The sequence below is a fragment of the Hippoglossus stenolepis genome, chromosome 10, assembly GCF_022539355.2.
Source record: "Hippoglossus stenolepis isolate QCI-W04-F060 chromosome 10, HSTE1.2, whole genome shotgun sequence".
Taxonomy (NCBI): Eukaryota; Metazoa; Chordata; class Actinopteri; order Pleuronectiformes; family Pleuronectidae; genus Hippoglossus; species Hippoglossus stenolepis.
Genome location: NC_061492.1, coordinates 16,575,513 through 16,600,522, shown reverse-complemented (window position 1 = coordinate 16,600,522; position 25,010 = coordinate 16,575,513). Strand labels below are relative to the sequence as shown.

The 25,010-nt window shown below is 43.2% G+C and overlaps 1 protein-coding gene across 4 annotated transcripts in view; it reads left to right on the top strand.

Annotated features, from left to right (window-relative positions):
- col12a1a (collagen, type XII, alpha 1a) overlaps positions 1-23,997 on the top strand; it is a 57,100-nt gene extending 33,103 nt beyond the window's left edge. For 3 of the 4 annotated variants that reach the window (XM_035168050.2, XM_035168049.2, XM_035168052.2), the window contains 34 exons: positions 75-214; positions 304-433; positions 2,222-2,364; positions 3,683-3,812; positions 3,932-4,074; positions 4,185-4,314; positions 4,919-5,038; positions 5,145-5,291; positions 5,399-5,515; positions 5,628-5,780; positions 5,937-6,011; positions 6,117-6,256; positions 6,367-6,490; positions 6,589-6,732; positions 6,969-7,133; positions 7,331-7,369; positions 7,506-7,644; positions 8,371-8,513; positions 8,904-9,013; positions 13,612-13,770; positions 14,038-14,115; positions 14,927-15,013; positions 15,545-15,598; positions 16,037-16,132; positions 16,511-16,564; positions 17,471-17,524; positions 17,817-17,870; positions 18,379-18,450; positions 18,561-18,596; positions 18,694-18,760; positions 18,874-19,056; positions 19,214-19,291; positions 20,337-20,507; positions 23,130-23,997. In XM_035168050.2, the coding sequence (XP_035023941.1) occupies positions 75-214; positions 304-433; positions 2,222-2,364; positions 3,683-3,812; positions 3,932-4,074; positions 4,185-4,314; positions 4,919-5,038; positions 5,145-5,291; positions 5,399-5,515; positions 5,628-5,780; positions 5,937-6,011; positions 6,117-6,256; positions 6,367-6,490; positions 6,589-6,732; positions 6,969-7,133; positions 7,331-7,369; positions 7,506-7,644; positions 8,371-8,513; positions 8,904-9,013; positions 13,612-13,770; positions 14,038-14,115; positions 14,927-15,013; positions 15,545-15,598; positions 16,037-16,132; positions 16,511-16,564; positions 17,471-17,524; positions 17,817-17,870; positions 18,379-18,450; positions 18,561-18,596; positions 18,694-18,760; positions 18,874-19,056; positions 19,214-19,291; positions 20,337-20,507; positions 23,130-23,272 (3,818 nt within the window). In that variant the 3' untranslated portion in view covers positions 23,273-23,997. Of the gene's footprint in view, positions 1-74; positions 215-303; positions 434-2,221; positions 2,365-3,682; positions 3,813-3,931; positions 4,075-4,184; positions 4,315-4,918; positions 5,039-5,144; positions 5,292-5,398; positions 5,516-5,627; positions 5,781-5,936; positions 6,012-6,116; positions 6,257-6,366; positions 6,491-6,588; positions 6,733-6,968; positions 7,134-7,330; positions 7,370-7,505; positions 7,645-8,370; positions 8,514-8,903; positions 9,014-13,611; positions 13,771-14,037; positions 14,116-14,926; positions 15,014-15,544; positions 15,599-16,036; positions 16,133-16,510; positions 16,565-17,470; positions 17,525-17,816; positions 17,871-18,378; positions 18,451-18,560; positions 18,597-18,693; positions 18,761-18,873; positions 19,057-19,213; positions 19,292-20,336; positions 20,508-22,258; positions 22,575-23,129 lie in introns of those variants that run through there. The other variant, XM_035168051.2, reaches the window with a different exon arrangement.
- The last annotated feature ends 1,013 nt before the right edge of the window (positions 23,998-25,010 follow it).

Here is a 25,010-nt window from a genome sequence, read left to right as displayed (position 1 = left end):
AAATGAGAAGTCATAAAACCTTTGGTATCTTATGTCCCCAATATTAAGTGTATCATACCTTTATCTTACCTTAGAACCTCTGGGTGGCGTTAGGAACCTGCAGGTTACTGACCCCACCACCAGCACCCTGAATGTCCAGTGGGAGGCTGCTGAGGGCAACGTTCGTCAGTATCGGATCTTCTATGTTCCTGCAGCTGGGGGAGAGGAGGAGATGGTGAGCCGGAGAGGGTCTCTACACCATGCATAGAGCTTTCCTTCTGCTCAAACACAAACTGATGCTCGCCTTGTTGTTACCCTATCCAGGTGCAGGTATCAGGCAGCACTTACAGCAATGTGCTGAAGAACCTGCAGTCTGATACTGTCTACACTGTAACTGTGGTTCCTGTCTACCCCGCTGGCGAGGGAAGACGCATGTCGGAGAACGGCAAAACATGTAAGCACTGCATGCATTTGGTCAACTGATGTAGATAAGAAGTTAGTCAAGCGATCCATCCTGGGACATTTAGATGCAGTGGAGACGACCTTAGAAGACAGATTTGAGAGGTTTAGAAGAGCCCACGTAGACTTGGAAGAGATTGACAGCAGCGATTTTTTCAATCGTCAGGAATCAATTCATGTCTGTCCAGAATGAACTCACTGGCCTCAGCTGCTGGTTTTGCTGTTCCTCAGACACCTAAAAACAAAAGGCAGCCAGTCATTTCTAATTTATTTCATAAAATCATTCAAGGCCTTTTTGATTCTGTGATCAAACGCCGTTCATGCACACTCAATCAACACCTTACATGTAAAACATAACTTACAACATAATAACGACAGCGCTAAGCTCCGTCAGCTGCAGTGAGTTTAAAGAGCAGCAATTTTGTTTTTCATTTTTCTCCCAACGTTTCAAACCGCCAACCTCTGCCGGGAATGAGTCAGCATTTTGCGTGGGTGATTGCGTAGGAAGGAATTCCTCCGGGTTGGTATAATGGTGTCTCCTCTCTCTTTACCGTAATGTTGTCCATTTATAGGTTGGAGCGGAGGGTCGTGGTTGGGATAATGGGGGGAATGGGGGAGGGGGACCCATTGAGTAATTGGCTCCCCTTTGGGAAAAAGAAACAAGGGGTGGGGGGAGGGGGTTATAAATGAATGAATAGCATTATATGTTTTATGGCTCTCAACTTGCTTGGCTGGGGTCATGCTCCATGGCTGCTACTGTTACCCCCACTTTCCCTTCGGTGGCAATGATGCCTCATGTTTATTGGCCTTTTCCTGGACGCATTACCCAACAACTCTTGTACAGTATGTACAGTACATCAGAGCATACTGACCTCGTAGCATTGTTTCCTCTGTTGAAAATAACATTTATCCTCATTTTATCCTCTTTGACGAAGGATCACACTCCCACCACTTGAGCTCTACCATCGCAAAGTCACCGATGGTTAATTGTTCCTCCATGTTCAAAGCAGCTCCCTGGGCAACAGTGAAACTTTAACAGTACGGATGCTCGCTGACTGCGTTTGGCCCACTGCATTTTTCTCCCCCTTTGCATTTAGAGGTTTATAATGGGGAGCAGCACAAAGCCTCTAAACATCTGCTTTGGCTTTTTTAGAAGGCGAGCTTCACACGGGGCCACACATATGCCTTGTGTATCCGTTTCATTAACCTTTAGGGCGTTGACAGGAAGTTTCCTGTTAATAGCTGTTGTGTTAAATAAAGCCTTTAACTCGTCTGTTGGTTGCTGCGAGTATTGTTCTCGTTTTTATTGAAACATTCTCATGTATTTATTGGGCTGCTGGCTGTCTGCACAACTAGACCATGTTTTTTCAGTTGAGACAAAGAACGGCAGCACTACTATTCAGGAGATTCACAAAGGTTACATGCAGAGTCTTGTAAGTGCTGGGAAGCTCCACAGGATAAAAAAGCCTCTATAATAGAGCGAAACTAAGAATAAGTGTATTTGTATAGTGGTATTATGAGTGTTTTAGAGAACCTAACTGAAAAATCTCTCTCTGTTTCTGTCTCCTGTCTCTGACCTCGTCCTTTCTCTCCATCTATCCGTCCAATCTGCACAAACCACTCATGTCCTCGACCTTTCACCTCACCTTGTCATCACTCTTACCTCTCTGTCCACACTCCCTGTCATCACCACTTTGCACCCTTTTTTTTACCTTTTACCCTACCCTGACCCTCACCCCGACCTTTCGCTGCCTCTAACTGTCTGACATTCCTGGCTCGGCAGTGGAGCGAAGCCCCGTCAGAAACATCCAGGTCTTCAACCCCACCACCAACACTCTGAACGTTCGCTGGGAGGCTGCCACGGGCCCAGTCCTGCAGTACCGGGTGGTCTACGCACCTCTGACCGGCGCCAAACCCTCTGAGTCGGTGAGTTTCCATCGCTGTGTGGGCAGAAGTGTAGTTTAGCATATGTTGTATGCATGTAAAGAAAACACATTAAAATCATACAATATGCACACACAAACACTGAGGGATCCACGAGGAAAGAGGGTGGAGGTGTGAGCACATGTGGCACAAAGAGGAACCCACTTGGGCAGCTTTTACAGTTCACCATGTGTCATTAAGAATTAAAGAGCCTCATCCTGAACTATTAAAAGCAAATCATCAGTCTGTTCGCCAAATGGTGCATGTGTGCAGCTGAATTCTTTTCATTAACAGACGGATAAAGTTCTAAACGAAAACACTAAACCATTAATTAAAGCAGATTCCTTAATTACAACTTCTGTTCTCGACACGGTATGTGGCATCTGGCACCAGTGTGCCCACATCTTCATGTGTGAAGGACTTCTGGCTCGACAACTTTTGAAGTTTTGCCAGTGAGACTGCACCGTTAGGAACAGTTTCTACATTGGGACCCTAATAACATGCTCTTTGAAGAGTGAGGCATACTCCAGTTTATTGATAGAGACCTGCTCTCTGCCTCTATCCCTATTGGTTCGCACATTTATGGCAGACTCAAATCTTTTCCGCGCCCGGAACCACCGATATGCATCATTGGCAATGTGGCGTTTGTCAGTCAGCACCATCAAACTTAACACCATATGGAGATCAGCCGCATGAATTACCCACTTAGTTTTATACCGAGACTCTCATGCACATCAGTACGTTTTTAATCAGGAAAGATGGCAGCAGATTTAAAGTTATGCTATCAAAAGAGAACTGAAATAGACGGCCAGACATTGATCCATTTACATGAAAACATGGTGAACAGATTCATCCACCAGTCTGCAGGTCTGACACACATATGGCGCTATTCCTCACACGCAACCCCAATGCACAGGTTCTCCCTTTCCGTCGAAACCTCCAGCACAGCTCTTCATCCCTCCAACGAAATAACCCCCACACACACACACAGAGGGAGTGAGGAGGAGGTGTAACCAGTTGTCCTGACCGACAGACTGGGTTAAACAGCCGCACCAGACTGTCAACCCCCCCCCAGCCCCAATACCACCACAACAAACCCAAACATCAAAAGAATATCTGGCTCTTCCTTTCACTTTCTGCTGACAGCAAGAGGCTGCTGGGAAACAGGCAGGTGTTAGAGGGAGTGTGCAACACAAGCAGCTGTCAGAGGAAAGGGAGGGGGGGATTTATCCACATTATCTTTGTCTAATTTTACTGATCTGATGGTTTACATATACATACAGCTGTGTTAGTTCCTGACACGTTTGGTACCTCTGTGCAGGTTCTGGTACCAGGAACCACCACCACTGCCTTGCTGCAGCAGCTGATCCCAGACACAGACTACAATGTCGGGGTGGTCGCCCTGTACAGCGATGGCGAAGGACCCACCATCAGTGACAGTGGAAAGACAAGTAAGAACCTGTGCTAATACCATCTAAATACCCTTTGCATCATGCTTCCTATACAGTATAAATGCAGAATAAATGTTTGTAATTTATCGCACAACCTTTTTTCTTGTTCCCACACTCAGGGCCCCGCAGTGCCCCAAGGAACATGCTTGTGTTCGACCCCACCACCACAACTCTCTCTGTGAGCTGGGAACATGCCGATGGCCCTGTCACGCAATACCGCATCACCTACGCCCAGACCACAGGAGACCCCATCGAGGAATTTGTAAGCATGTGTATAATAAATGGTTTTCTGACCATAGTCCAAAGTGATGACCCCAACAATAGCCCAGATATGCTCTGGATTCTTAACGTGGCCTGTCTTTTCTCTTTTAGACCACGGTGCCAGGAAACAGAAACAACGTGGTCCTGCAGAACCTGGACCCAGACACGCCTTACAACATCAAAGTGACCGCCATCTATTCTGATGGACCAGGAGGGGACCTGGAAGGAGATGGACACACAGGTACAAACTGCTACATCCTCACAACCACAAGAGTGTTGCCTTTGTGCATCTTTTAAACTGATGCAGATTATATTTAAATACATGAAATCAAGCATAAAGGACTAATGCTTATAAAAGATATCACACACACAGACACACAGACACACATGCACTTACACTAGTGCTGAAAAATCTGAATAGACTGATCCACTGATTAGGATCTTAAGTCATTGCAGCTGAAATGGAATAAGTGAAATTCTTGATGTTTGCCAGAGAATCATGAAATGGCTGCATTCCACTCAAGGATAACTCATACTTGCAGTGCCGGCCAGTGTCTTACTCAATTTTGCCTTTTTGAACAAACAAAATCCTATTAAATATCGTAATGCTGCTCCCCTCCTTGAGGCGGCTCTTTTTTTCCCCGCCACAATATCTCTGATGTGTGTGAAGTGTTATCACCCTCTTGATCACACACTGAGATATTTTATCCATAATTCAAAATCCATAAACAAGCCCAGATACAGTAATTACCCCGCTGACAGCTCAATAGCAGCAAATAAAGTGAAATTCAAAAGGACCTGCAGCCATTCCAGTGAACTGAAGCTTTGTTAACTGTTTCTCACAGTCGGCATGCTCGGCCCCAGGAACCTCCGCGTTTCTGATGAGTGGTACACACGCTTCAGGGTGGCCTGGGACGCCGCCCCATCCAGGGTCACTGGATACAAGCTGATCTACCAGCCTGAGGGTACGCACGTGTTTTTACGTTGATGAAATAATCATAATGTTTTTGGTGGGGGAGATGGTTTATAAGCCGTTACATGTAATGATGACATTTTTACGCCTCTTCCCAGGCTCTGATGAGTCCATGGAGACGTTTGTTGGAGACGTGACCTCCCATCAACTGAACAGCCTGAAACCTGGAACCACATATGACCTGAAGGTGCTGGCACAGTACAGCACAGGCCTCAGTGCACCTTTGATTGGTGAAGGCACCACATGTAAGTTGATGATGTTAGGAGCTATTCTCATGTAAATAAAGTTGTTTAATTGGCCAAAGGAGAAATACATGTATGTGCTAATGGCCACCCTGCATGCATCCATTCAGTGTACCTGAACGTGACAGACCTGACCACTTACAACGTTGGCTATGACAATTTCTGCATCCGCTGGGCCCCTCACAGAGCAGCGACCTCCTACAGACTCAAAATCAATCCTTTTGACGGTAAGCGTTCCACTCAATGACATCTTGAAGAGGCCGTGTTGAATCAGACAATAGATATTTTTGATAACTGCAAGCTGGATCTGTCTGACGTGGATTTTTTCCTCTCCTCCAGCCTCCAAGAGAGGAGCTCAGGAAATCACTGTAAGAGGCTCTGAAAGCAGCTACTGCTTCGACGGCTTGTCCCCCGACACTCTCTACAATGCCACCGTGTACACCCAGACCCCCAACCTGGAGGGGCCCGGAGTGGGCGTCAAAGAGAGGACATGTAAGATCACATTTTCCAGTGACACTAATGTATGAGAAGATGGTAAAAAGTCCTGGAACTTTAATTTTTTGGGGCACTATATGAATATCTCCTCACCTATTACAGTATAGTACTTCCCAGTCAGTCTTGTGCATTTGTCTGTATTTTATTTTGCAGTGGTCAAACCCACAGAGGTGCCGACTGAGCCTCCCTCTCCCCCTGCTCCAGTAACGGTCCCCCCTGCGCTCGATGGTTAGTAGAACTTTGACATTTGCATCCTGTGTACTAACAAATAATAACTCTTACTTCTAAGTTGAAATCATTCTTCATATTAACACCCTTGTATCTGTGCCACAGTGTGCAAAGGTGCCAAGGCAGACCTGGTCTTCCTCATCGACGGCTCCTGGAGTATTGGAGACGAGAGCTTCAACAAGGTCATCCAGTTTGTCATGAGCATGACCGGAGCGTTTGACGTCATCAGCTCCACTGGCATGCAGGTCAGCACGAATCTCGTCTTTTTCTTTCCAGTGATATTTGTCTCTCCATAGATGTTTTCAAATGTTTTTTAAAAAAAAATGAATTCACCTTTTGTTTGTCTTTTGAACAGGTCTCATTCGTGCAGTACAGCGATGACGCCAAGACAGAGTTCAAACTGAATACCTACCACGACAAGGGCGTCGCGCTGTCAGCTCTGCAGTCTGTCCGCTACCGAGGAGGAAACACCAAGACAGGTACGCCCTGAAGTGTTGGCACCTCTAACTCCACATTTCCATCTCGATTGGTCTGTTCCCTGATGTCTCGCTCTCTCTGGTCCCTTTTCTTCACGCAGGCGTTGCTATGAAGCATGTCTATGAGAAGGTGTTCACCTCGGACAGCGGCATGAGGAGGAACGTCCCCAAGGTACTGGTGGTGGTCACAGACGGACGCTCCCAGGATGACGTCAAGAAGAGCGCAGAGAAACTGCAGCATTCAGGTCTGTGTGGAGTTGTTTATCATTATCTTTATATGTGTTTTGTTTTAAGTTTGTACATTACATATGTACAATATCACACATATGTCATGTTTCTTAGTAGAACTGTTTGCTCACACACGTCAATTTCCTTTACGTTGTGGCGGATTTATTAAACTCTTGTTAAAAACAGCCAGCGGTTATTGGAAGTAATACAATGGTATTCATTTTTTTTGTTTGTGTGTGTGTTTCCCCCACAGGCTACAGTGTGTTTGTGGTGGGAGTTGCCGATGTCGACATCTCAGAGTTGAGACTTATCGGCAGCAAGCCCAGCGAGAGACATGTGTTCGTGGTGGACGACTACGACGCCTTTGCCAAGATCCAGGACAACCTGATCACCTTCATCTGTGAAACGGCCACTTCTAGTAAGACGGAGATCCATCTACCATTAAAACACCTCTATGGTTTTCTTATATTTCTGCATGAGTGCGTCTGCAGAAGTAACAAGAAGTTCAATCATTTATCTATTGCCAGAGGAAATGCAAAAAGTGAAATGAATCAAATTCCTGAAACCCTAATCGGTTCCAACTCCAAATAACATCTCTACATCTACCTGTTTCAGCTTGCCCTCTTATCTACATCAGTGGATTCACAACACCTGGTAAGCATAAAACATCTCCATGAAACATACACATTAACTTGTCCTGCACAGAGTCTGCTGGCATTACTAAACTATAATTACAATATTCTATTCAGGGTCAACATGAGTAATGTTTCTTTATTTCAATCCACTCCAGGCTTCAGGATGCTGGAGGCTTTCAACATCACAGACCGGTCGTTCGCCGGCATGAACGGCGTGTCCATGGAGCCGGGCTCCTTCAACAGCTACATCGCCTACAGGCTGCACAAGGATTCCTTCTTGAACCAGCCCACCAAGTAAGAGCTGAGGCTGAATAATATATATGTGTGTGTGTGTGTGTACAATAGAGGGAGTGTGAGTCTCACTTTACACATATCCCCAGCCTATTGGCCTCATCTCCTGTGCACAATAATGGTGCTTGACCCACAGTAATTATTCATAATCATGTTCATTCACCTCTGTAGTCAGAGGGGTTTCCCTTCTCCCCTTTGGCACTGAGCCGACAGCTATTTGTTGTTGCAGCATGTGGAATAAGGGGTGCTAGCATTTAAAAGTCTCCTGGACCAGGCGCTCGTCCCTCCTATGGGAGCCGACATAGCAGCCCTGGGTGAGGAGCTCTGTCTCTTTGTTAGACCACTATTTATGTGGTGTTAGGCTGAGTATCCAAAGCTCTTCAGCATACTTTGTTAATATGTTTATAATGATGCGTATTTTGCGTGCGTGGGCCCAGCTGTTGACTTAATGTGCACAAATGGAAACACTTGGAACTGCAGCAAAAAAAGGAGAGGGGACAGAAAATACTTTCAATATGTGGTCAATTTCTGCAAGGCCACAGGGAAAACTGGCAATCAGTTCCAGCTTCTGCAGCCAGCGTGACACACTGGCTGCAGAATCACTGCACCAAGATTTAATACTTCTGGTATTAATTTCTAACAGGTGATGTTCCGACTGCAGGTGTGATGAGGGCACAGCTCGGCCTCATGACACCTCATGATGTATGTTTTTATTTCTAACACTAACAGGGAGATCCATCCGGAGGGTCTTCCCCCAGCGTACACCATCATCCTGCTCTTCCGCCTGCTGCCCGACACAGGCTCCGAGCCTTTTGATATTTGGCAGATTGCAGACAAAAACAACAACCCTGAGGTCGGGGTCACCGTCAACCGTAAGCCACCCATCATCGCGTTTCAGTGCTCAGCTTGAGGGGGGGAAGCTGCTTTAGCCGACCCAACACAGCAACGTGCACAGTTTATTTACCAACTTGTGCCTTTTCTATTTAACTTAACAGAACATTGAAGTATATTGACCTGTGCCAGATTAGATAGGCAGGACATAGAAAGCCTGCATTTTCTACTTTTTCTTTTCATACATTTCTAACACACATGGTAAATGCATGCACATAATCACGGCCATAGACCTAATCCCTCCAGGCCTCCTCTTCCTCCCTCTCCTCCCTCCACAACCATGTGTTCTCTGCTGTTCCGTCCCTGCTTTGCGTGCCACCGTGTCGTAACGCACTGTCAGGAATTCATCAAGGACTCCTTTCTCTTTTCAGCTTCCAGCAAAACAATCACGTTCTACAACAAGGACACCCGAGGAGAGATCCAGAAAGCCACGTTTAATGAGGAGAAAGTGAAGCAGGTTTTCCATGGGAGCTTCCACAAGGTAAACACAGAGCATGATTTCCTAAAGAGAAGGGGTGCTGTGTGCACCGCATAGTGATATCATTAAAGTTTGGCTTAGACAGGACAGACTGATCTGATTGTCCTTTATACGTAGATCCTTTTGTACACAGTGTGTTGATTCAACTTATTACTTCCTTCACATATATTGCTTTTAAATCTCTTCCTATGTCTGTGAATGACTTCTATACCTTTACCTTACCTGATTCTGCTGAATTACCTTTTATAAGGGTTATTTTCTCATCTTTATTCAAGAGCGTGGTCTTTCAGTTTGAACCCCTAACCCTGACAGGTCCTGCTGATTTAACGTTCAGATTTTGTAATGCCTTCACTCAAAATTCTGCGCTTGCACTCAAATAGCCCCTGCTTGTGCTCAGATATTTCCGTTGCTTTTCCCCTTAGATTTCCTGCGCTCCAGCTTCAGCTCTTCTCCTCATGCTCATGCTTCTTCTGTGCCCATGTGAGACGTCTGCTATTGGATTTCTTGGATTGTTTTATGCAATAAGTGTATCAATGTTCCCCAACCAATAGAATGCTAGGTGTAGTGTTGACAAAGGAAAGTTTCCCACCCTCGTTGTGGCTGTGTTTGCTTTACTTCTTTGAGAGTCCCGTTCAGGTGGTTACTTTACTCGGCCTCCGGGAGCACAGGAAATCCATCCAAGCAACAAAATATCTGAGTGCAAACACAGTTTTAGCACAAGCAGGGGCTATTTAAGTGCAAGCGAAGGATTTTGAGTGACATTACAAAATCTGAATTCAATCAATAAGTCCTGCTCTAAAAATGAAAGACCACACTCTTGAATTAAGAAAATACCCCCATACTTTTAATGCCAATGCCATGTTGCTGCACGTGTTACCTGTCAGAGGTTTCCTGCGCTCCTGCAGTCAAACTGGTCCTTGCACCTTTTTTACGATATGACATTAAGCTTTGTTTTTTTTTTAAGACCACAGGCACTTACTCTGATAAATGGGCTGTGGAGCCTATAAATAATTTTAAGGTGAGGTTGGAGGGAAATGCTGATACCTCAGCCACCCAGCGTAATGTGAAAACTGTTACAGTTACCTCCGGAGGTCTGACTACATCAGGACTAGTCTGCTCCTAACTGGATTGTATTTTCATTTGGCTTCGGCTTGAGTCGGGTTCAAGAATGTCCTGTAGCATTTTCAAGAAACAGGTCGCCTTATTTTTCATGAAATAAGCAGATTTTATTATATTTTCTTTACTCTCATGGTATCTCTGCCTCTCTTGCAAGAAAGTGAGATTGAACTATCTCAGGGGAGAGCCGACTAAAAGATTAATTATCAGCTGCTCTCAAAACCTCTGATCTAATTTAAAAGAACCACCCACAATGGCGTTATTGTTTTGCAAGCTCTTTGTTTCTCCCCAGTGGCTTAACCACCAAATCAGGCCCACATTGCCAAGCTTTAAACTGTGATAAACAGCATTTGTATGGTATGGATTCTCCTGGGGCCGCAGTGAGAGGTAAGAAGAGACATCCAATGCCTTCAAGTCCAACCCAAAGCAGCTGAGAATATAAAACATCCTCTGTTGTGTTCCACCACAGCAGGGTGTAGCGAGCAGAACAATGAGGGACAGTATATTTTCATACGGAGCTGGATCAACTTAAGATGCTGGATTCATCACTAGAGGAGAAATTGCTGGTTCCAATGTACTCTAAGTCACATCGCATTGGATTGCAGTTTGTTCCCAAGGACAGTGTGCTCCTTATGTAGTACACAGGTTCATTTCCCCCCTAATTCTAAAGTAATCCGAATGAATGACCCTTTTCAATGCAGCAGGGTCTTATCCGACATCAAAGTGCCCCCACTTCCTGACATTACAAATTGCAGATTTTTCTGGGACTGATGAGAGCAATAGATTGGCTCGTAGATCAGAGCTTTCTGTAAATGGATTTTTAGTTTGAGCATTTAGCATCCACACAAATAATTGCAGGGTAACTTCACAGATGAATGAGACCGTGGAAAATGTTTGGTCAGGTCTGGATGTACTGTAAATGACATCACTGCTGGTGTAGTTGGATAGCAGCTTGATCTGTGTGTGTGTGTGTGTGTTCGGTCAGACTGTGGCCATAGTGGAGACTGCAGTCTGAATGTACACTGGGTGGCTAGTTTGTGGTGCGGTAGTTGGTGTTTCATGAGCTGGCAGATCCACAGTGGTCTACCTAGCTGCTCATTTGCTGGTCGGCTGAGTGAGTGCCACTACTGTGGTGGTGTGTGTTTACATGTTGTCAAAGGTTTCCCAAAACTTTGTCCATGGCTATTACAGAGTGACCGCAGTGTGTGTGTGTGTGTGTAGTATGTGCGGCTAGTCACTAACGACAGTTGGGCTCACTGTCCATGTGTGAAGATAAAAACACATGTTGACCTTTAACCTTTAGGTGAACCAAGTGGAGCCTCAATTTAGGATCTTTTATCACTAAAAAAATCTATTGACATCTTCAGATGTATTGTTTTGAGTGAACAAAAGTCCCAAACCTAATAATATGCAGTATATTACCACATAAATAATAATGTAAAAATACAAGTTTTATTTAAATAAAATAAAGTATTCACTTCTGAGAAGTTGGAACAAATTAATTACATGAATAAATTACTTTAAAAAAATCAATCAGGTGTCACTGTCCTCGTTTCAGATTTAGTTTTTCACATAAACATCGATTTTGAAATTTGTCTGATGAATTTTAAGATTCATTAACTATTTGTAATACACAGTTAAACACTAAAGTGTCAGCTTGCAGATTTAGCTTCTCTACAGAGTAACTGCAGAGGTCGAGGTCTGCTCCTGACGAACATGTGGGAAAGCTCTCAGCGATGACTTGAGCAGATGCTCTAGCCGCTCACTACCCCACTGGGGAATCCCACCCCACACTGGACGGGTGGGAGTCTGTGGCAGGAACCTTCCTGTTAACCCAAGTGAAGAAGACATTTTCCATAAGCCACAGTGACTAGTCATGTGTTTGAGTTGTTGTACAGTCACTGCTTCAATATCCGTGCTGAAAAATGGACAACCCTGAGTGTTCCTCGAGAAGTCTTGAACTCGGCCGTTCAAACTTTCCTTTCAGAGGCTCAGCAGGGAGGCCTGTGCCAGTATATGCACACACTAATTAAGACTGAGGGGGCGGGGGTGGGTGAATGAGGTTCTCCACAAAGCCAAAGCTCTCCTTGATGCTGGCCTAAAGCATGGTTTGCCAAAATGTCCAGTGACTGCTCTCTTTGTTCATCTGACATGCTGAAGTCTTTTCTCTGTGTCCTGGACAAGTGGACTTAGTGACCCGAAATAAAAGCCCACTCGAAATACAGGAAATTATGAATTAACTTAATAAACAGACAGTGTCTGCTCACTCAATCTGTTTTAAAGAGAGGACTGACACCTGCTTATTAGTTTGTGCATGAAATTAAGACTGTGGGGCCTACAAGGTTGAGGATTATGAAAACGGAGGACAGGGCCAAGAAAAATAAAATCGAATCTGATAGAAATCATTGAAATGTGACAAGTACGTTAGAGCCGAGAGCCTGAAATCATATGTAGTGTTGACACAGGGAAGAACTGCTCTGTTAATAATTGATGAATGGAAATTGTTGATCTGTCAGCACCTCGCTGCAGAGGGACCAGATCACTCAACAGCACATATCATCATCTGAAGAAACAGTAGACACTCGAGAGATCCTGATGTCTTATTTTCCAGTGACTGAAGTGTTTTTTATTGTGTTTACTTATTGGTCAGTGAGGTAAAATACATACATGCTTATTATTTGCACTCCCAGAAGATCCTCCAATGTTTTTCCGGTAAGCACTCAAGAGCATCATGGTGTAATATATCCACGTCAAGCCCCTGGGACAAACGACACCCCTCTCCTCTTTGCGGTTCACCAGATAGTTTGTTGTGTTGCCAAGGAAGTCAAATGTAATTTTGTGATTGGTTGCCAAGAACTATGGCCGAGTCTGCGGTTGGTACGGGCTTTGTAGAGAGGAATGGTAGCTTCCTGACATAAAGAAAGCTTGTCTGACTGATGAGCAGGGGGGAAAATTTGCCACTGTGAAGGGGGAAAGTATGGAAAGTGTAGGACTGATATTGTTTCAAGATGTGGAGCCAGGTCCTCTGGACAGGAAACCTCACAATCTGGCACTTTGTCATCCCCTGTTGTTATACAATCACTGAGTGCAGCTTTAATGTTACACTGAAATGCCAACTCTTGTATATTTACTCTTTTTTTTAATGGTCCATTCATCTGCAGAGGGTTCAAACGGCAACTGTTTGCCAAATCAGTAACCGCTCTGGGGTAATATCAGAGCCTATAATTAACATGGGTCTGCAAAGACTAAGCAAAACCGAAATCTTGCAATTATGTGGAATAAATGATCAGCACCTTTTCTCAGACAACATGGTTTCAAAAGGTTCAGTTCAGTTGTTTCCAATTATGCCCCTTCCAAATAGAGACAAACGACAAACCTTTACCAAAGCTCCTGTGCTCTTACAAGTTTTTGCCAAGTCATTGTGTTGTGTTGTGTTTAATTAACGGGGCTCTCTCTCTCCATCCTCTCCTCTCTTTCTCCCGCAGCTCCACATCACCATCTCTCCGGAGAAAGTCAAGCTCAACGTGGACTGCCAGGAGGTGGCAGAGAAGCCGATCAAGGAGGCCAACAACATCACACTCGACGGCTATGAAGTGCTTGGCAAGTTGGTCAAGTCTGGAGGCGGGAAGAGGCAGTCTGCACCAGTAAGTAAAAAAACACACAAAAAAAAACACTTGGAAAACCACGTTTGGAAAAGCATTTCGCAACTTTCCAAATAGCGAATGTCCAAAAATCTCTTGTGCGTAGATGCAAATTTTGGTTTTAACTGCTCCCAGTGACTTCTTGAAGGACGAGTCCCTCCATCATCCTGTCTCTCTGAGGGTGGTGTTGTTGTCTGCTCTCAACATTGACTTTCATTTGTGAATGGGAGCCATTTGTAACACCTCTCCATGTTTTCTTCTGTTGTGTAGTTCCAGCTCCAGATGTTCGATATTATCTGCAGCCTGAGCTGGGTCAGCCGAGACAAATGCTGCGACCTGCCCGCCACAGTAAGAACAAGTGTCACTGTGAAGTCATTTAATACTGAAGTCAAGAGGTCATTTACAGGTGCAAGACTGGAGAATTTACCAGTTCTTAAAGAAACAGGATAATTAATTTAGATCTTAACTAAGAGAATATGTAAGAAGAGAGCCATTCCGATTATATATACTGTACAATTGCGTAACATCTCAGAGCTTCACCATCTATGTTATCTTTAAAATGGAATGTGGCCATTGAGTGAAACGACGATTACTTCTTGCGTCAGCCGAACTGAATAGAACCTTGTATCCTGTGTATTTGTGCTGATCGCACTGTTGCCGGCACAACCTCCCTAAAACACATGAAAACAAGCGCTCCTTTAGATCACAGAGCAGACAGTGTATTATATTTATTTGGATACACCATGTTAAATAGCGGATGCAGGCACATTTATCCAATTAGAGGTAATTCGTCTGTGATTTGCATCAGATATTAATACACCACATCAATGATCGCCGTGTTATATAATTTGCACAATGCCAGAGACTCGATTTTTGCAGCTGTCTCTGAGTCTCAAAGCCTGAGCACTGACTTTGCTGATTCCAGTCACATGTCAGCGTGAGCCACTGTTCCAACATGACCTTTTGCTGGGTTTCTGATCTGTCTCCTCTTCTTAAATGACGACAGCACAGCTGCATTTTGCCATGATACTGTCACGAAATTACATCAGGGATTTTTTGGGGTTTGTTTTACTCTGCAGAGTAAGATGTGCTCTCTGTTATTAATGGGTATGAAAAGGGACTCTTTTCTAATTTCTGTCTCCTCTGTCTTCCTTTCCAGAGAGATGAGGCCAAGTGCCCATCCCTACCCCACTCGTGCACATGCACACAGGACAGCATCGGCCCTCAGGGGCCCCCTGGACCTTTGGTAAAGACACTTTCCAAACAAATCCAATCACTGCACCTTCATGTCTTTCTCTACCTCCTCTTCCTCTGTCTGTCTTCACCTGATAATGTTTTCTCCTCAGTCCCCATGTTTCCATGATAATGTTAAAGCCTCTTCCCTGTGCTGATCCACACAGAAAGTTTTAACGTTATAATGACCATCTCAGCTATAAGTACCTTCTTGACATTGGCCTGCTCTACAGTCTGAACTTCAGTAGACCGAGGTGGTCCCTCGAATCAGGAGTGGTATTTTCTTTTCCTCTGGAAAGAGCAGTAGAGGATGAGACCAGTGGCATGCACAGAAATATGGGTTTAGGGAGAAGTGTCAAAAGATAAATGCCTGTTGGAAAAACAAAAGTGAAAATGTCTCAGGGAGAAGTCTGGAATATGTGTGCTTGGTAACCTCACTAAGCCCCAGCGAGGATTTCATAGGGCTTGTTTTTTTTTTTGGGCTTTTGGAATCTGCTCCTGTTGTTACACTCACTCAGCCTTTTTTGGATCTTTGCTTTTCCAGGGCAGCCCAGGTTCTAAAGGACCACGAGGAGACAGAGGAGAGCGCGGCAATGTTGTGAGTTTAACTTTACGTCACTTTAAGCATGCAAAGTACTATCTGTGTATTTTTTATTTTACAGGCTGTGATTTATTTTACTGTAAGTTAAGTGCTAAACAAATAATCAGACGCTGTTAATAGCCAATGAAGCTCGTTATACATTATCAATAATAGTAAATCTACACATAATAAACCTCAACTTCTCATTGCCATGGAATTTCAGAAGCTATTATTACTCTGCGAGGAAATTGCAAACATCTGAATTCAGTTATCAAACGCTGCTGTATATTTTTGCTCAACTTGATTTAAAGGGAGCCCCCTGAAGGGATCATTTGCCAACACTGCTAACTTTTCATTTTCTGTATCGGTGGATACTCATTTAGGTTTGTCTTGGGGTTGTTTTCCAAGTGAGTGGCTTTGTAACGGCCTTTATGTTGTGACTGGGTAATTCTGCAGGGTGGAATGGGTCCACGCGGTGAGCAAGGACTCACAGGATCAATGGGACCACCGGGTCCACAAGGCCCTAACGGACTGTCTCTACCTGGACAACCTGTGAGTTTACCTCCACTACAAAGCATTCATATATGATATTAGGAACACAAAACAAAGATGACAAGGGATAGACGGATTTGAATGTATATGACAGACACTGTCATGTATGATTAGTTTTCGTATGTGCTGATATGAAGGAGCAGTTTGTGTGAAAGTAGTTGAAATATACTGCAGATCCACCAGCGAGACGGATTTACAGCAACAGCCAAAACACATTAGATTCCCGTCTACAGGCAGCTAGACTGCTTCTTTATTTTCTTACCAGCAGATGTTCTTGTCAAAACATGAAATCAATCACAACCGAAGCCTGAAAAAAGGTATAAAACAAAGATTGAAGCATCTTGCAAACCTCTCTTTTCGTCTGTCCTCCGACTTCAGGGTCGCCAAGGACCAAAGGGAGATGCTGGAGACCCGGGCATGACTGGTCTGCAAGTGAGTACTCCCCTCGCCTCTTGTGGTTTATGAACAGGAAACAGGAGACTATCCATACAGAGCGGCGCTGCTGCTACTGGAGCCTGGATTCAGTCCATACAGCGAGATTGAAACCACACTCTGAGTGGGAGGTTTACCATGCCATCCTCCAGGGGGGAGACCCACACGCTCAAATCAGCCTGGTGATTGACAGACAGTATAGGCTCCAGTGATGCAGTTAAACTATTATGAAGTGTGGACTCATGTTACCAGAGGGGAATTAGGGAATGGAACATGTTCTTCTGCATTGTAACTGAAGACTGAAGTGAAGTTTGAGCGTCTTTGACTTACAGTAGTTTGCATTTGGGGGAAACTCCTTGGATGAAAGTTCAAAGTAGAGACGATTTAACCCTGAGCTTCTTCAGATTATCGATCTCACTGCTCAAGTCAGAGAACAGAATTCAATTTTACATCCCATGGGAACTTGTGAAAGTGCATTTTTGAGTGGGCTGGCATAACGTGGCCATCTCTTGGCCGAGCGAGCTTTCATTCATCCTACTGAGGTCATCCGAGCCAACTCCCACCATTCAACTGGAGAGAACATCAGCACTGGGTATTCTGGCCTCTGAATAAACAATGTCAGACATGGGAGAAAGTCCCATTCTGAATATTTAGAGCCTATTGGCAGCATTGTGTTGGCTACTTCACACAATAAAGCTTATTATGACAGCTCAGTTCAAGTCGATGTAAGAGAGAGATTGTTTCAGTTTAGAGTACTAGGGTGATAAATTATCTTTGGCCTAATAACTGGGAAACTTTTCTTTTTTTTCCCTGTAAATTCTGGTTAAACAGAGGCATAAGGGAGCTGTGTAAATATGTTGTTCCTGATCATTAGTATTTGATTAAGTGTGTCTGTTTCTTTCCCAGGGTCCTCCTGGGCAACGTGGTCCTCTGGGCCCTGTCGGACCGGGCGGAGTGCGGGTAAGTTCTTACTCTAGGCCTGCTCAGTGTACACTAAGCATACAAATGGATCCAACACTCACTTTACACACACTTTGCATGTGATCACCAGCCCAGCTCAGGGTATATACAGAAGTCCTGCCATTATGCTGCATGTTCTCATTTTCGTCAGCCAAAATAATACCTGAGAAAGTAATTTCAAACGACAGACTCGAGGCGGAAGCCAATGTAAAGTCATGACACTGATGTATTACATGAACATGGTCCCTGGAGTGTTGTAACACACGTGTGATTGTGTGTTGTTTCTACATAGGGGCCACCAGGAAAGGAGGGACCATCTGGACCCAGAGGCCCATCGGGGCCAATGGTGAGTGTGTTTGTGTTTGTGCCTTTGTCTTGTGCAGAAAAGAGCGAAATGATTATTCCTCAAGTGTGTTTTACCTCCTGGTACATATACGACTATTACTGCTCTGGCTCCATTGCACTCTGCTGGAAGAGCATGTTAACTGTAGTGTCTCGGCCCTGTTGCTGTTACGAGGATGGCACACACATCTCATTTTCTTCCTCTGTGGTTTTGGTGGAGGTCTGACTCTACTTAATACAGCCACCGTTCCAACAGGCAACACTCCAGCATAGAATTCATATGCACTATACCATCCAAAGTGCTCTCTGTTTCCATCTCCTCTTTAGTGCTCTTGGCAGCATGTGCCACAGTCACCAATCCCACCTCCCACCCCCCGGCAGCATAGATCCCCACTTAAAGCATGTCATGTTACACAACCATTAATACGGAGCAGAAGTGAAATGATGCAATCACTTACTGTGCAGTTATTTTAAAATAAACGCTATTTGCTCTTTTCCTTTTTTTCTCTCAGGGAAGCCCTGGAAATCCAGGTGTACCAGGAATCACTGGGAAAACAGGGAAACAAGGAGATACAGGAAATTCAGTATGTATTGAAATAACAAGGCTCAAAGTGATGGTTACATGAAAACGTTTAAGGACGGAGTTTAAGGATATTGTCACTGCTTAGTCTAACTTTGCTCCCGTCTTTGTCAGGGACCTGTTGGCATTAAAGGAGAGAAAGGAGAGAGGGTATGTATAGTTTTTCATTGACTGAATCATACAAATGTTTTATCCAGCAACAATAGAGCGAGTGCCATCTCTTAATGAAATTTTTTTTTTTCTCCAGGGTGACTTTGCATCCCAGAGCATGATGCGTTCCATTGCCAGACAAGTTTGTGAACAGCTTGTGAACAGTGAGCAAAACTTTTCTTGTTCCTGAGGGTTTATTCTAATGATGCCAAGGGGATAACTTTGATAGTCCTCAAAATCTTATCCAGATCCAACTTACTTTTTCCTCTTTTCACAGGTCAAATGAGCAGAATCGACATGATGGTCAACCAGATTCCTTCTGGACATCGTAGCAACACTCCGGGGCCAACCGGTCCTCCTGGACCCCCTGGCAACCAGGGATCCCGCGGAGAGCCTGGGCAGCCAGGTCGAACTGGTTTCCCTGGAGGCCCAGGTACACCTGGAAATCAAGGAGAGAGAGGTACTTTATTTTTCCACTTTTTCCAAAAATATACCTAAATACTGAAATATTTAATTTCCCCCGTGTTTCATACATGCTTTTTAGATATACGCTAATTAAAAAAACCTGCTTTATTGATGTAAAATATGATTTGTGGTCTTCTCCATGGTTTTTGTAGGTTTGTCGGGAGAGAAGGGAGAGAGAGGATCTGCCGGAACTGGTATCAGAGGACAAAGAGGCCCAAGTGGTCCACCAGGTAACACAGGTTACCTTTTCTTTAGCCTGTTTTAGTTGAATCTGTGTTCACAGTGAGGCAGGAACCATCGAATGATCCCCTCCAGAAACAGTTTGCTGGTGTCCCACTGTTCTCTTACTACAGATTCACTGTGACAGCAGAGTATTCCCGTATTCCAATTAAAATGACACATTGCTACCAGAGGCCAAAGTTTAGGACAATATATATGATTCAGGCACTGACGTTTGAGCAGCTGCACCACGACTCCTTTGGAAAAAAAACAAACACAATCCCAGTTCTTTCCTCTCTTGAGGATTTACAGTATGTCTTGTGTATACTGAGCTTCTCCAAACACTCTGCACATGTGAAATATTAAACAGTAAATGGAAGGTATTTACATCCAACATTAAGGAGATAATTTGTGTCTAGAGTTAAGACAGTGAAGGTCATGATGTGGTCTTAGAAACATTTACTAGAAAATGTTATTATAGACTTATTTATCAGATTAAAAAAATATCATGGCCTTCTCTCAGTTGTAGTTGATCTGTAAACAGCTTCAGAAGATTTCTGTTCCCCAGGGAAGGTATTGCAATACAACAGAAACCTTCTATTGATGTCTATCCCACAACACCAAACACTGTTTGTGAATGAAGTGAGATACAACTGAGGACCAGAAGGAGGAAGTCCACGCTGATGACTCATTTGTGTGTGTGTAGTTGGATTGTTGTGCAATGAGCTTTCTTTGGTGGCTTCATTGACAACACATGGGCTCACTTAAGGCAGAGAAAAAGAGAAGGGGGGAAATTTCCATCCTGAGTTTTTACCGTCTAGACACATGGGGCCAGGGGGTAACTCCACACAGCTCCAGACTTTTCTTTTTTTTTCTTTTGAGTCCAGCTTTTTAATTGAGCCATTGAAAAATTTAAATTACAGTGCTGGAACTCCATGTTACCCCCACCTTTCCAACTGAAAATTTACGGGGGGGATGCCTGTGGGTTTCTTCACTGAGCTCCAGAGACTCCCTTTTTCAAACCGCCCTCACTCACCTTCTCCTTCCTATTTGCAGGGCCACAAGGCGAGTCTAGAACTGGACCCCCAGGTACTTCTGGCTCCATGGGGCCTCGTGGCCCTACAGGTCGCCAGGGTACTTCTGGGGTGAGGGGACCACCAGGACCCACTGGATACTGCGACTCTTCTCAGTGTGTTGGCATTCCTTACAACGGACAAGGATACACAGGTACACACAGTACTTTCTAGGTCCTGCATGGTACTGCATAAGATTAAGGACTAAGTGTATGCAGACTAATGACATTTGCAACTCAGTGCACTACTTCTTTCTTTGATAATGTATGGAGGTATGGATGTTCCACAGTGATGATATTAAACAGAAAGCAGTTTTAATGCAATTACATAAGAATTTCGTTCACTAAGCTCCGCCCCCTTAGTTACAGTTACCATGCCAGGCTTTTCGTTAAATAGTGGGTTAAGCAGAGTAGATTTCTTATTTTTAGCTGACGACAGTTGATTTTGGATAAAATGACAACCGTCACTGGCAGATTTTGTTTTGCCGTAAATAGCTAGTGAATTAAGCAAATGTTAGCTTCATGGGTTGTTCGAAAACAGCTTGAAAGCTGACTTTTTTTTTATACCAGTTTCAAAATAATAATGCTTTAGAATGGTCTTCAATATGCATTTGATGGCTACATACATGATATTATTTCTAAAGATCCAAGGAGATAGCTAGCATATCAAATAGAGTTTAATATAGAAAACGAAATAAAGCCACAGGATCTTAGACACAGCATGTTTGTGCAAAACTAGTTAAATATATATATTATATCGTATGATAAGAAAAAAAAATCCAATATTGCACTATTTGTTGTTTAATCATCGCTGATTGGCTTAGATAATTGGACAAACAAGGCATTGAGAAATCCAAAACTCGACAGACCTGCCATGGCAAGTTATGATCACTGTTACCAACAATTTTAAAGCAACAGTATCTAACTTTTAGCAACAGCGCCCTCTGCAGCCACAAATTCGGTTGGGCTCCATGTCCAAGCGATTAAGTTGTTTTCACGTAGAAAAACCAAGCTCATCATTGTAGAGCTCGGACTGTGTAGTCCCAGTCACTGAACTGTAAGACAACTGATTGGTGGATATTATCCAGGATCCTCCGCTTCCTGAACCAGAAGAGCTGCCACTGTAACAAATACACCAAACTCTTTTCAGATTTATTCATATTTTAAAAGTTTACTCACTCAAATATCAAAGATAAAGACTGTTTTTTAATGACTTCTGAGTCATTTTACCTGATCTACAGTTCAGTATTGCTCTTAACTTGCTGGACAGGATTCTGACAATTTAAACTGCGACTGTCAGTCAGTTACACACTTCACTTCTCACAGGAGATTGTACCCACCACCAAAGTTACACAGAGTAAGAACAGACATCCGGGGTGAGGAGACTGATTGAATTCTCCTAATTTCAAGTCAGGGTACAATCAATATAAATTTGAAGCTGCTAGGTAAAAATGCATGGTGCTGCTTTGAGTGGAAAGTAGAGAAATGGAAAGTTTCAAGTCACGTTAATTCAACTTTTACAAAAAAAAAAATTTTTATAATTGAACAAGCAATGGAGCTCTGATTGGTCACGTGAACATGTTGCTGCTTTCCTTGACATAATGAACTAAGTCAGTTCGAATACACACAGCCACTGGCATAACATTCACTGACAAATTAGCATTTATCCTCCAGGGAAAGACTTGTCCGACTGACATGTCAAAACGCGTGAAAGACGCTGTTGGGAGGCAGGGGTTTAGTGAACGATCAGCATCCAATACCTCCATACATTTGATGTACGATTTTAAAACTGGCATGTACATTGCATTCTAGCTAGTGGTGTATGATGACTTGCATTAAATCGAGTCATATGCTAATAACTTTGTTCCACAGAGAAAACTCACACCCTCTTTTAAACTATTTTCAGGTATGGCATAGTAAACGCTCTGTCAGCTGTGCCGCTTACACTTTGAAGCCAAGTTTCTGAGAGGTTTGCCCACTTGCTATGGGGCATGTAAGGATAATCACCATGGACATAATTATTGAACATTGAAACAAAACATTACAAAAGCCAAAAAAATACGCAAAACGGAGCGGCACTAACATCAACTCACAGCTACAAGCTACAGCGATGGCAACCTGCTGGCCTGTTTGCATCTTGAGCCACAAACCGTTGGGAAGTTTAAAAAAAAAACAGAGACTGAGCATTTCTACGAAGGAAGAAGCATGTACAAAACACCATCCAAAACAACTACTAACAAAAAGGATTTCATAGCTGAAAGCAATGTTGATGTAGCGTTGACATGTGTAAATAAATCTAATGTTTTTGTTTTTTTTTGCCTTGTAAATGATTGTTTGAACCAGGACATTTCACTAAAAATCAAGTTAACATCTGTTTGGAGCTTGTGCCTCATAACCCTCCGCTTACTTACCACCAGCATAACCTTTGTTTATGACGCCTTAAGTGACTTAAACAGCTCTGGTACAGAATTAAGCATGTTCCATTTGTACTTTTAATCATCATGCTCATTGTGTAAATTCAGTGCCATTTCCATGTGTCATTTGTAGTTTCAACTGCTTATTTTACTGCGTCTTATATCCAATAGCTTGATGGATTTTATTGTAAATGTCAGTTTTTTTAATATTTAGCTTTTTTTGGTACTTTAAGAAGCAATAGTTTGACACGCAAGGCATTTTCTGAAAGTCAATTGTGCAATATAACTTAAATTTTGCATGTAAAAAGTTGTAAGAGGGAAAAAAAACGTTTATTTGATTGGCCGTCCCGAATACTTTTCTAGCCGACCGCTACCCGCCCGAAGCTGAGGTAGAGTCTATACCTGTGGAGCCAGCTGAAGAGTTTGACACAATACAATCGCCCGGTTACTCACGGAACCAACGAGGAAAGAGATCACTAACAAGAGACAATACAGACACGTCATAGCTTCAAGAAAGAGTTCTCAGAAAGTATAAGATTGAAATGACTTCCACGATCACTTAATGTGAGGATCATGTGATATTCAGAACAAAACTAGTACTTATATGGGTTTGATACCCCTGGTTATATTGAACATATATATTTTTCTTGACATGAGAAAGTTTAGCAAGACGACTACAAACCTACATGTTCATTCATTACAAACCTGTGTGCTTGCTAAGTGCTACCCTTTTAAGTGTCTGCTTGTAAAGTAACTGTAAGTGTTTATCAGAGTCCATTGTGTAAAGCACTAATCATGTGAAAACCAGCGGAAAGTGTGGCGAAGAAAGACAACCCGTGCTTTTTTTGTCTATTTTCAATGTGTAAAGCTGTTTCAGATACGCCAACAATTAATTTGGAAGATTAACTTGATTCCCAAAGATTTGTTCATTGTGATGTTTTATATGACTTGTAAACCAAATGATAATCTGACTTATTGTAACAAACCAAACTTTTTTCCTGTTACCAAAGGTGGAATTGCATGTTTGTGTTGTATATTTACTGAGGATTTCTAAGTCAGAATATAGTTGTTGTTTTCTATCAATGCAGTTTGGATTTGCTTGCAAGACTATGGACATAGAATTGCCTTTCTCATGTTTTAACTGCACATTTTGTGAATTCCACACAGCCTTATTTTCTTATTTATTTCTGAAACAGAAGAGGCATTTTTCAATAAAACTACTGAAAATGTAGCATTTGTCTTGGCCTCCCATTTGTACAGAACATTTCGTATAAAGCCAAATATATCGAGGGTCAGATCTACAGCTGTTAATCAAAACTTACCATCTTCCCTTTTCTACTAAAATCCTCTAAATGAAAGAGAAGTCTTCTGATCCGGAGTGACAAAACCTGTTCTTCCCAACATTAGGCCTTGAGGAGTTGAAGGTCTAGCCCTTGTTTATATTGACAACCAAATGGGTTGAGGACCGTCCAGAATGTCAGTTTGTGTCAAATCAACAAGAAGAGGAAGGAGGGAGTGTGAGCAAGCAAGCAGTCCAAAGTACCTAACTTTTCCCCCTTCTTTTAAATGCACTCAGTTTGGCTTTAGTCCTATCAGGTTGTAATGATTATACTGACACAAGGAAACAATACAAATGTAACTGGGTAGATACCGGACCTGGAAAGACTCACAGATTTCCACCCATTAAACATATCTAACGATGAAACAAGAGATGCATGAAGTAAGGAACAACTTATGCCATTTCCCTTTATTGTGATGAAATGAAAGCAGGTCTGAGGAGGTGCTCTGAACAAATGCCAGAGATCAATGAGTTGGGTGGGTGTGGGGAGTTGTGGGTGATCAAGGTCAACATCACCACCACACAAGAGGCAAGAAATCCTGTTTGGAAACCCTTAAATTTCTTACCCTGATTTCCTGAATAAGCAGCCTTGGGGCACGTTTGGAGTATCTCAAATTGGACATTTATATTTAATGAGAGCTGGAAATTCTCGCAGGTAAAGCACTGTATGTGTCTGACCAGCTGGTAAACTTAGGCCATAAAAGAGGCGAAGGCAAGTCTGTGAAAGTACATACACAAAAGAGCTGACATGAGAACACATGTAAACGAAAAAGGACCAGCCGCCCCGTAAATCTCCATTTAGCAGTGTATGGTAGAACATAAAACCCACAGCGATGGTCTCAGTGCACAGTTTATTTCTGACTCCTCTATAAACCTCCTGTTCAATTACAATTCTTACCTCTGAG